This window comes from Corvus brachyrhynchos, unplaced genomic scaffold, assembly GCF_000691975.1.
Source record: "Corvus brachyrhynchos isolate BGI_N302 unplaced genomic scaffold, ASM69197v1 scaffold128, whole genome shotgun sequence".
NCBI lineage: Eukaryota > Metazoa > Chordata > Aves > Passeriformes > Corvidae > Corvus > Corvus brachyrhynchos.
In genome coordinates this window covers 17,177-29,986 of record NW_008239648.1, presented here as the reverse complement: position 1 = coordinate 29,986, position 12,810 = coordinate 17,177, and the positions used below count along the sequence as shown (strand labels likewise).

At 39.1% G+C, this 12,810-nt stretch overlaps 1 protein-coding gene across 3 annotated transcripts in view; it reads left to right on the top strand.

Annotated features, from left to right (window-relative positions):
- FER (FER tyrosine kinase) overlaps positions 1-10,349 on the top strand; it is a 158,621-nt gene extending 148,272 nt beyond the window's left edge. For all 3 annotated transcript variants that reach the window (XM_008639842.2, XM_017742362.1, XM_017742363.1), the window contains one exon: positions 2,444-10,349. In XM_008639842.2, coding sequence (XP_008638064.1) covers positions 2,444-2,586 — 143 coding nt within the window. In that variant the 3' untranslated portion in view covers positions 2,587-10,349. The remainder of the gene's footprint in view (positions 1-2,443) is intronic.
- Positions 10,350-12,810: the final 2,461 nt, after the last annotated feature.

Genomic DNA, 12,810 nt, shown 5'->3' with positions numbered 1-12,810 from the left:
GGAAAAGGTGTTTCCTGATGCCCAGGAGGAATTTCCCATGTTTCAGTGGGTGCTCATCACCTGTGTGTCCTGCCACTGGGCATGGGAAGAACCTGGACCCCGTCCTCTTTGCACCCTCCCTGCAGGTGTTTATATACTTGCTGAGATCCTCCTGAGCTTTCTCCTCTCCGGGATGAGCTGCTTCAGCTCACTCAGCATTTCCTCATAGGAGAGATGCTTTGGTGTCTCCATCATCTTGGTGACCCTTCATGAGACTGTCTCCATTGTGCCTGTGTCCGTCTTGTACTGGGGAGCCCAGAACTGGACCCAGCACTCCAGATGTGCCTCAGCCAATACTGAACAGAGGAGGCAGATGATCTCCCTCAAACTGCTGCAACATTCCTTCTAGTGCAGCCCAATCTGCCATTAGCATTCTTTGCTGGAAGAGCTCATTGCTGATGCATGTTCAACCCTTGGTGCTCACCAGGAGCCCCAGGGCCTTTCCTGACAAACTGCTTCCCAGCTGTGCATTCCCAGCCCGTGCTGGTGTCTGGGGTTGTTCTTCCCTGGCTGCAGGACTTGGCTCTTCCCATGCTGAACTGCTTGAGGTTCCTGTCAGCCCCTTTCTCCAGCCTGTCGGGGTCCCTCTGGAGGGCACCACGACCCTCTGGTGTATCAGCCCCTCCTCACAGCTCAGTGTCACCAGCAACCTGGCTGGGAGCGCAGCTGCCCCATGATCCAGAGCATTAATGATGATGATGTGACACAGGATTGGACCCAGTACTGACCCTGGAGCTTCACTCAGACTTTGTACCACTCATCACCTCCCGTCAGGGCTCACTGTTCAACCGGTTTTCAATTCACCTCCCTGTCTGGTAATCCATCCCATAATTCAAAGGTGTCTTTGTGAGGATTTTACAGTGAAATCCCCTCATATACCAGGCCACTCATCTCACTGAAGAAGTTTCTCATATTGGTCAAGCATGACTTGCTCTTAGTGAATCCATGCTGACTTTCTACATGCTTATTCCTGATGACTTTCTCGTCCTTGAGGTGCCTGGAAATTGTTTCCAGCATCAGCTGCTCCATCACCTTCAAGGTGATGTTGACCAGCCCTGGGTGCTCTGACTTGAAGATAGGAGTGACATTTGCTTTACTCCTGTCCTCAGGTACTTCTCCCAGTAGTCACAATGATGTATGAAAGATTATTGGCAATTGTGTGGCAGTGACATCAGGCTGTTCTCTCAGTACTCACGGGTGCATCAGGGCCCGTGAACTTAAATAAGTCCAGTGTGCTTGAGTATTCCCTGATCAGGTCCTCTTCCACCAAGGGTACATCTTCCTCATTCCAGCCTTTCCCACTGATCCCTGGAGCCCGGGATTCCTGAAGGCTGGTATTGCTAGTAGAGGCTGAGATTGAGAAAGCATTCAGTATCTCAGCCTTCTCCATTTCCTGTGTTGCTGAGTTGCTCAGTGCCTCATTCAGCAGTGGGCACACATTTTTTCGAGCCTTCCTTTAGTCCCCTGTGTACCTAGAGAAGCCCTGCTCGTTGTCTTTGATACCCCTGACCAGATTCAATCCCATCTGGGCTTTGTCTTTCTTAGCTTCATCCCTGGAGGCTCAGACAGAGTTTCTGTATTCCTCCCATTACCTGATTTTGTGTTTGATTTTGTCCAGGAGCTCCTTGTTCATACATAGAATCCTCCTGGCGTTTTTCCCAACTTCCTACTTGTTGGGAAATTGTCTTCATTGATATGAGTACACCTCTGTGGTCCAGGGTATTGATGACATGCCTGAATATCCACTTACCTGTGACTTTTGAATGATTAGCTGCTAATTTACTTAACTGATTGTCCATTTTCCTGCTCACTGCCAAGTCAGAGAACTCCTTTGGCTGATGGCAGCAGAGAGGTGTGGAAGTCACTGCCTATCTAAGCAAACCAGAAGAGAAAGAGAGTTGAGATAAGATGGAAAGATACAAAAGTTAAGAAAACAGAGGAAGGAAAAATTACTGAAGTGCAAACGGGGAGGGACTTCTTTAAGGAGCCAAAAAGGGGAAGAAACGTGAGAATAAAAGTTGGTACATCTTCAAAAAGAGCAAAGAAATTTACTCCCATCTTAATTTTTGTTACCAATTTTCTTACTGCAGCGAGGAAAGGAAACAACTGAAAACCAGAGGGTAGCAACTTCCTAAGATGCAGGAAACAAATCTGTGCATGTTGCTGCTATTAGGGATGAGGAGCAAACTGACCATTTAGCATGCCCAACTTAAATATCACTGGTACCAGAGCTTTAATTAGTTTATAATTATCTCTCATCTATAGGTTATGTATTGAAGATGTTCCTCACATTGCCTTGAAGGTCTTTTTTAATGAAATGGTCTTTAACTTTGCTCTTTTTAGATTTGTCAATATGCATAAGTTTTCAGTACTAAAAGTTTTCCCTACTTTTTCTGTGTACCAGGCTACCGAATGTCTGCACCACAAAAATGTCCAGAAGAAATACATAAAATAATGCAGAGATGCTGGGACTACAAACCAGAAAACCGGCCAAAATTCAGTGAGATTCAGAAAGAGCTGTCTTCAATCAAAAAGAAAGTGACATAGTGATGAAGAAGTGCCAAACTCAATGTCTGGGACTTTATTTTCCAGTGAAGTAATTTTTTCCCTCAAACACTATGCATTTATACAGCATTATTTGCAATATTCTTCTAGGATTACTTTGAAATTAAGTGGTGTACCATCTTGAATGGTGTCTACACCTGCATTAAAGATATATACTGCGAAATGCTATATATCCATTCACAGTAGTACTGTAATTTAGGTTACATGTACATAGGAAAGCACATACTATAAATTTAAGGGACAGTGGCTTCTATCTGTTTTACAGCAAATAACTGCTAGTGAACATTTTTCAGAGGTATTCTACTTTAAGCTGTGCTCTCACTCTGCTATCCCTGTCCTGTATGTCAACATATTAATTTAATGTGGGGATTGTCATACATGTTGACCTTAAAACTGAAGACTGTTTTAACAAGTATTTCAACTAGAAGTTTGGGGGTTTTTTTAATTCTTTCTGCAGCTGATATATTTAGGTGATACTTTGTTTTAAACATGAAAGTCAGTCAGATTCTGGATGCAAACATGCTTACTGAATGGAAAAATCCAGATTTTTTTTTTGTAGCTGAATTATTTGTGCATTTATTGAAATACTTCTGATTTTTTATGTGATCTACTTAAATCATGCCCTTTTTTTATGCCTGCAGAATTCAGTAATAATTTCTTTTACAGTGACCTATGTTTATTAGAAAAAAAGACCAATATAAAGTCTTGACTGCACATGCTGAGAAATACTGCAAACTATCTGCCTTCCAAAGAATACCTAAAAGTAGTAGGCCAAGAAAAAAAGGTTTATTAATGATTGCCGCAGATAACAAATATCATTGATCTTAGAGGAGCTAAAGGATGTATTGCTATATTTGCTTTTGATCCTGTTTCTTTCCTGAATTGGTAAAAATTCTCAGAATGCAGCTGGAGCATGCAAAAGTTTATTCTGAACAAAAGAACATTCCATGCATAGTGTCCAAAGGAAAATGCTACTTCTGTGTGGCATGAGGAAGTTGTTCAAACAACCAAAAGGAAAGAAGTATGTTTAAAGCCTCTGACAGGGAACAGCAGAGTAGAAATATTAACCTATTTTTCTTAGATAATTGCAATCAAATATCAAAAGACTGGGGATAAACAAGGTTTAAATGTACCAAGAATATAAACCTTGTGTTTGTATATATATACATATAAATATATATTAAAAAAAAAAAAAGCCAGAAAGAATAAAAACTTACTAGATAGGGGCAGGAGGAAATGCACCATTTGTTACTTTGACTCTGGGTCCTCTTTGCAGCTGGAATTGTTTTCTCGGGCTCTACATAGAAATAGGAACAAGTTACAGTATCCCTGTCTGAGTTCCAGCATTAAGGTGCTTAAAATATTTCTAGCAATTTACTAAAATGTTCAGATCAAGGGATACCAGTTGCTGCTACTGCAAGTAAGAAACAGGGATTGTAAGTAACACAGCATCTGGAATGTTAATTAGCCTTATATTTTAGAGTTACAGTGGGATTGAGATGTAGTTAAGTCAGTGGCTACATTACATTTTTATTTCTGTTAGAGTGGCTTTTCTATTGTCCACAACATCTTTTGCTCTCTAAAGTATATTTGCCGTAGTGCTGAGTGGTGGTTTAGGGCTATGTGTGACCAAAATAAGCGTAGATTAGAAGAATTTGTCTGTTACATAGGAATTAGTGTCCAGCTACAACAGTGAATGGTTGTGTGGGGGCACATCACCTGTATTTGGGGAGGTACTGTCAATATCCAGGTGTAAGGAATGGTGAGTGCTTCTTGCGTTTTGTTAAGTGATTTTTTTCTTGGAGATAAGGAAGCATATATATACACATACCCATGAAAGTGTAGTGCTTGGAAAACTTGGTGGCATAAATGAAAACTTCATTATAAGTGTACTGGATATATTTACTTAGTTCTGTACTTCAAGCAGCCCAGAGATATTTTTCAAGAGCAATAGGAAACATTCTTGTTAGTTTGTATGCTTCTAAGTAGCACACAGAGTCTGTGCCTTAATTTGCTAGTATGCTAATGCAAGTGCAAGTGTACTAAGATTTAAGGAATGTTTCACAGTCATTTGGGAAAATCCAAGATTCATCCAACTGCGTTTCCTTATGTATGCATCTCTAAAGTCTGCAAGTAAGGATAACAGTGTCAGCATTCATAGCTTTTTTTGGAGAGTTAATATTCTTCTTTTAGAGAGGTGGACTATTTCTTTGCCATATGCCCTCTTGACAGCAAAGAAATACTGCTTTATTCTGATAAAATAAAATAATGTTTTATTTGTCATAGATTAACCAAGCACCATCCAGACTCTTGCAGAAGGATAAAAACAGTACTAACATTTTTTTCTGAAATAGTTAACCTCCACAAATATGTACCACAGTTCTATTTAAAGTCTTTTTAAAACAGGGGATTTCTACAGCTTTCAGAAAATCTGTTACTGTTCCTGATGTAGGCATCAGTTCAGTTCAAAACTAGTAATACTTTGGGAGAATACCAGAATGGCTTTATAGGTATAGAATAAATGTCAACACAGGTACATGTCTTCTAAATTATTTAAACTTTTCATGTCATTAATTTAACAGTTTGTGGCAGAACTTGTTCATCGTGTCTGACTTGCAATTGCTGAAACTATTCAGCTTAGGAAGTGGAATCCATACCTATAGATACTGTAGGCTTCTCACAGGAGCATTCACAACCAAGCCTGCCATACCATGAAATTTGAAAGAAAGACATGGCACTCAAGAAGCAAAGCTGCAATATCTTCTCTGCATGGCCTTTTGATGACTTAATCTTGTCAGGTTAATCTTACCAGGTTAGCCAGATCCTGGTCATTTGGCTGATGTACCATGTTTGCCATAGAGAACTTAACAAAGAAGTTAAAATTAAGTCTCTTTTGCAAGTATGGATTTCAGGTTAGGTTGGTACACTGGCACCCCGAGGGAAACCTGAATTATTTTACACTGTTAAACATAGGAAACTCTAAATACTGTTATCCTCAGCTTGTAACATGAGATGGGATTCAACCAGTTATCTCTTAATTTCATGTTTTTCCTAGGAATTGCATTCATTATTTTAAGAAAATTGCTTTGACAGCAAAAAGTGCATCCTTAGTTTGTTTTTAGTAGAAAATAATCACATACTAGCTTCCAAGTCCAGTCATCAGTGAAATCATAAGGTTTCCTAAGCTTCTTTATTTTATGGAATGTAAAATAGTGAAAAGTATCTTATCTGAAAACAAACCTTGCTTCAGCAAAAGGTGGTGTTGTAGAGTTAGCATCCCACTAAGGCATTATCTTTGAAATGTGCATTTTCTTTAGTTTCTGTGAAAACCAGTAAATTAGCTTCTCATTTATCAACTACAGTTAAATTGCATTTCTTCTTAACAACAATATGCCTTTTTGCAGAGTTGCCCAAAACTTTTTTGGAAATTGTTATTGAGGAGTGCATCACCAGAAGGCCATCAGTAAGAACTGCAGCTGGTAAAGCCCATTCTTAGTGACAGGAAAGACAAAACAGGTTAAGGAAATATTAGATTATTCATACTTAAGTACTTTTTCATCCATGTCTTTGACCACCTGTTAGGCTTACTTTAATCCTACAAGCACATCATTAAAACTGACTATGAAGTTACCCATTTTTTACCTCTTTATAACTATTTTGTTACCCTTTTTGCAGCCATTGTAAAGATAATAAAAAAAAGAAGAAAACCCCACATTTTTCCAAGGTTATGGAGTAACCAAGTCTCAGAAGCATTTAAAAATGTCTCCCCTCCAATTTTCCCAGACGTGCTGCTGCACAAATATTAACAGTGATTAAATACTGGCCCTGTTTCCAGTATTCTTGCTGTCATATCCTCTAAATGTCAGTGCTACTCACAGACTTGAGAGAGTGCAATATTTTAAGACCTAACCTAGTGTGTAAATAGTGTCATCAAACATGGTATTCAAAAGCAACAGTTCTGAAAATAATTGATTGTCACAAACAATAACTCATTATAAACATTAAATAAAGGGGAAGAAGCTGAAAGAGTCCACTTTCTGTAACAGCTGCCCTGTTTGTAGGCAGTAGAAATATTTGTTAGCCAGTGCACTTGGATTTGTAACATTTTTATGGCTAAGCATTAAGTAGTTTGCAGTTCAAGGAAGAGTTTACCAATTAATTTTTTTTCCCCCTAAACCACAAAAGGACTTCAGATATTGTTGGAAGCATTCTTCCTAGGCAGGTCAGGGAACAATACCCCTGCTAGCAGCGAAGTTATGCATTTTTTCTTCTTAGAATGGTTTTCATGCAGTCCTTCACTTCCAGCAATTACTTCAATTAGTAATTAGAAGGTAAAGGGCAAGTCCAGTATTCCTGAAGTTCCAAACAACCATGAGTTTTTAAGAGATCTGGTAAATTTGAAATATCAGCTCAATTAAAAATGCTTTCTTCCAGTTTCCTTCTGCAGATTTACTGAAAAACAAAACAAAAAAGCAGTCCTTAATCATTAGTAACAACTTACTAGGAAAGTGAATCAAACTGAGGAGCCTATCAAGATTTTTTAAGAGTCGCTCTTCCCTGGGGTAGCTTCCCATTATAAATAAAGTTTAAAGGTGGAAAGCTCCAAGTTGAAATGGAAGAATCCTTTCAGTTGCCACATTATGAACAGTCAAGTATTGCTACCATTTCTGTACTCAAAGTGGTACTGAATTGCGATTTCCAGCTCCTACATGCATTGCAGAATTGCCTATTAGTATGTTATTAATACCTGACTTTACTTTTAGATCAAAGAAGGGAAGATTCTCTCATTGAAAAGTCCAGCAAGATCTGCCTGGTAGCTCCAACATTTTTGTGTATTTTCACATTCACTTAGCAGAGTCATTGTGTTCATTATAATAAGTACCAAATAGAATAGGAGCTGGAAGCTTCTGACTTTAAATTTTCACAGCTTTAACCCTCGAATCCAACTTGATTTTGCTTCTCTGTCAAATAAGCAAAAGCAATTTCTGTATTTCAGCCTTACAACTACTCTATAAAACAGAAAGATGTGTTTACTGTTCTCTCCCAGGAATGCTACCTCCACCAACAACCCTTAGTTACTATTATGTCCCCTTCTCTTTGATACAAAATTTCAACTGGAACATATGTCCAGGTATAGAACTTGGATGTTAACTCAAGAGTTGTTTCTTTTTCAGGCAGTTGTATATTATTGGCTATATTATGGTTTCAGAGCACCATTTTCTCAGGCATCATCTAGGCAGGAATTAAATTAGAATTTTCAGATGGTTTAGTTGGGGGGGTGGTTTGTGAGATAAAAGACTAATCAGGTCACTAGCTACAAGCATTGTTGTTTTGCAGCTGTTTGAGATTGTAGTTATGGGAGGGTAGTTCATTTAGAGAGCTCAGATCCATATGCCTTCTCCAAATGAAAAACTGTTAGGCATACTTACAAAAAATGGATAAATAAAACCCTCAAATAGAGTTGACTGAGGTCATAAATTGAAAACATAGAAGAGCCATGAACTAGATTCTTTCTTCCTCTATCTCCCAGAATGAAATGCTTTGTAAATACAACTGGAGTTAATTGGTTTTGTGTTTATAGATAAATACATCCTCTGAACCAGTATGATAACCTAGGATTCACATTGAGCAGAGAATGCTTGGAAAAAATCCTGAATTGCTACTATTTGGAACCATCATCTAGTTTTAGAAATGAAAGTGTTTGTAGATAAGTACTTAATTTAAGTTTTAATACAGTAGGCAAGCCAGCCATTGAAACTTTTCATCAATATAAGGCAATTAGGCTTTTTAAAAGAAAAATCAGATCAGTGATTCCTTCTACATTACAGATGTTGAAAGTATGAGCCAGAACTTTCCATTACTAAAAAAAAGATGCACAGTACTCTTTTCAGTCAGCTCAGTCTTTCTCAACATATGAAGAATTCCATAATTGTTAATGCAAGTAGCAATGTAAAATTCTTGGATTACTGATATGTTAATGACTTAACTCTGAGCTGTTGGCTCAATTCTCAAAGAATCTTTCTGCTCTCTAAAGAGGGCTGCAGTAAGCTTACACTTCCAGCTGAGCTCTGCTGTAATAATCTGTACTGTTGCATCTCCCAAATACTTCCTAATTCTGAATTCAGGCTCCGTGTACCACAGGTGGCGCCCTTTCACTTACCAAAAAATGTTATTCTGGTGACAGAAAAGTCCAAATACACTCCTGCTTTTGTTCAACTCAGAAATACTGTAGTGATGTTACACCTAGGGCAATGTGTTTGTATGAAAATGGAAGTAACTGCGAATCAAGGTGAAGCACATTGTTCAAATCACATTTGTAATGAAGTTGCATATCCTAGCTATATTATGAGTTGTCCACATCATAAAATACATCAGAGAAACCACATTCTTGACTGCCTAGTGTACAGTGCAGAACATCCTGCTCCACACAGGGCGAATTATAAAGCTAAATACGCTCCTTGACATTTTGCTATCAGGCCAAATTAGAACAGTGTCTTCAAAATCAACAGCAGTGACTTAATTCCACCTAAGCCTTGTGAATTTCCTTCTTCTTAACAGACCTTTTCAGATAGTGTTAATTCTCATCATTTTGCTTTCAAAATTTTGAATTCACTGTGTCATGCAACATTTACTTATAGTGGTAATTATACACCCCCCCCCCAGTATGAAGTGCTGAGACCTCCAATTCCAGAAGGTATGCGTTATTGTTGTGTACAGGGAACTGATCTTGCACTGGGTCTCAATTGATACGGCTTAACATGTCTGTTTCCATGGTTAATTGTACCATTACCCGTAAATCACAAGCTAACTTGTTTTTCCACCAAGCTTCCCACCTAATTTTCACTAAAACGCTGAAAATGTGATAGGGAAAACCCCATGATATAGGCTCATCACACAGGACACAAAAGGCAGGCAGACTCCTACAGAGAAATTTTGGGGCGTGAAAGCCAACATTAAAACACCTGCCTTGTACCTTCTGTTAAAGGACTGAATAGTTACATACGTGTTCAAGTGACTTTTGGGGATGAAATTTGGGCTGGGGTTGTAGGACTGCTGTTTTTAAAACTGCATGTGTTGCTTTTCCTATGTGTAACTGTTGGCAGCTGGAGACGGAGCAGGGGTGTTGGGGAAGGTGGGAAATTCACATCACTGACCTGCCGTCAGAAGCAAGACTTGACACCAGCTGCCTTGAGTGGGCACAGATACCATTTGCAGATGTCTTTAGGTATCTACTCAAGTCTCAATTTTGTGCCAAAATATGCACCAGCAAGTCTAATATCAGGTAAAGCACCTTTTATGCTCTTTGTTGTTTAAAAATAATATATTTGTGAAACAGATCGATAATACATAACACTGGAAATGGGTGCTTCTTCCCTAAGTATACATGTAAAATAAAATAAAAAAGAAAAGAAACAACATTTGTGAGTTTATCTGGCTTTTAATTAAGTTTGAAAATGATAAGTATGTTATACAGTTGCCAGTTGTTGGTCCTTTATAATTTTAAATAGATCTGCATTTTAACTTTATTTATTTGCCAATTTTTATATACTTTAAAGTTACACTTTAGAACTCAAGCTAACTTTTTATTTTCCTGGGCTGTTATATAACAGATTTTCAGTTTTCTCGTAAACTGCAGACCTTTTTTAAACAGTCCTGTGTCTTCTCCTTTGGACCAGTTACCACTAATGAGTCTGCAGTCCCCTTTTTACTGTACTCTTCCAATAAATGTAAAATGTTTGTATCAAGCTGTCTCATTTTATTTGATATTTACAAGTTGTTTTTCTCATTTGCTTCTGTAATCAAGTGGAAGACCAACTCTAGTAACATAGGAATAGACAAAATCCATAATTCTCTATTTCACACAGCGGGGGATCCCCAATTTTATTTGATTCTTTTGGAAATTTCTGGTGATAATATCTGTATGATCCTCCCAGTTTTGCATTACTTTTGTTTATTGTTTGCATGTTAGAAGATATTGAAGCAAGGAGTAACCTTGGACAGAAGGGAAAGGAAATGTGAAACAGGCTGAGAACTTCGTTATGAGAATATTATTATGCCTTAAAAAATATAAACTAACATTTTGAGATCTTGTGGGTAACATAAAGTATGAATACCTCTATTTGAAGAACTTCTTCCACTACCTAGCACTCCCTGCTGCAGATACACCTTCTCTGAAGGCCCAAAACCAGGTAGAAAGACAGGATTTTGGGTACCTGCACCTTACATGGTGTTGTTAAGCACTCTGCACACTGGTACAGCGCTGTGATTTGCAAGACTCGGTGCCTGACTGAAGAAGGAGTTTATAGCAAAGAAAGCAATTTACAGCTCAGGTTCCTAAGTGGGACTGAGGTACCTGTGTCGGTTTTTTCCTAACAGAATACAGTTGTTCCCTTTTACAAACTCTTTGAGGCGTTTTCCCTGCCATCTCCCAATAATCATGAATGGATGAGGTGTAAGTCCAAAGCTTGTCCCCTGAATTTCCCCAGTGTGTGTTGGAACAGAAGACAGCACAGTGTGGGATTGCACACAGGTCTGGTACAATTCTGCTGAGGCTGATTTATTAGCAGGATAATTTTAGAAAAGGTTACTGCAGCTAAATCTGTTCCGCTCAGTGATGCCCGGCCTCCAAATAATAGAGATATGTTGTTTGAAAACCTGCGACTGCCCAACACTGAGCAGCATGGGGTCATCAGATTTCCTGCTTTGAAGTGTCACAGCAGTGAAGTAGGAATGAGGCTACTGAAAGGAACCTTGAAGGAGATCAGGGCCTTTGTACAGTCCTACATTTTCTGCAGTTTAGAAGTACAGTTAAAAGATTTGCTGTTGAAAGGACTTAGTTGATCAAGACTTCTCACAAGGTCCCAAAGGACACTGGTGCACAAGGACCACTTTAAATGGCAGATCACAGCGTTTCCATATTCTTGAGATGCCCAGTTTAGCCATGCAGGGACATCTTACCCTATCAAACTTCATGGCCTGCAGTAACAAAATGCTCCAAGTTAGATATTCCCTAATTCCCAGGTGACCTAACGCTTCACTTCATATTTCAGCTTGAGTTCGTCACTTGGGACTTTTATGCCTTGCTGACTTGTGAGCCCTAACCTTGCAGGTACTGTACAGCTGGCAAAACTACACACAGAAGACATTTGGGCACAGAAGTTTTGAATCTGGATAGCAGTGCTTGTTTGGGGCCTTTTTCTAGACAGCCAGCATTTGCATGTCAAAGCTGGATTTGTTCTTTCTCTCTGCAAATGGCAGACATGCCTCCCGCCCTTTTAGACCCAAATACTGTGCATGCAAAGATGTTTCGATACCTGGGTACAAATCTTCTCTTGATGTTTGGCAGAAATATTTTTGTTAAATGAGAGAGAGACTAATCTTGCTCGGAGACACAGAAGAGGCTCACATCTGAGGACTCCAAGCCAAGGAGTATGTGCCTGCCTTCAGCCTGATGATGTGGGAAATTTGTGGAAAAGCAGGGAGGGGGAGAGTTGTTTTGGGGAGTGAGTTTTTTCTTTTTCAACATACTCAATTTAGAGGCACACTGGGTCTGCTGATTTCCATAAATGTTGTCCTGGGTCCCTGTGTTTCCAACAGCTCCACATTCTAGAAGCTTAACTTGGCCAAGGACCATAGAGGGATCAAAAGCCAAGTATTCCCATATTTAAGATTTTTGGTAGGTCCACCACCTAAAACCAAGTAGGTCTGAGGAAATCTGCAAGAAGACACACTTGCTCAGTGTGGAGCACAAGGGCCATTACACATCACTGAGTATGAACTTTCACCAGTGCCAGAATTTTCTGATAAGCTTGTGATATGAAAACAGTTTGAAGGACTGTCTCCATCACACTCTGCAGCTACTGTTCAGTCCTCCTTGAACTCATGTTCCAACCATAAAAAAATGCAAAAAATGCAGTAACATCACTGATATGGTCTGGATTACAGCTGTACACTTTACACCTCTAAGGACATGTTACAGATAACCACAGAAAATGCACAAGTCAATGACACATGCACACACCACTAACGCTGCAATGCACGGAGCTCTTCTTTGATGCAATTTCATCAGTATTCATCTCCTCCTCCATCACCCTCCATTCCTCGCAGGTCTGCTACACTAAAAGCACTGCTGCTAAAACAGTGTGCAGAAATGCATCAGGACTGAAGAAATAGCTCTGTCTTGAGAATACAGAATAATGAAACACT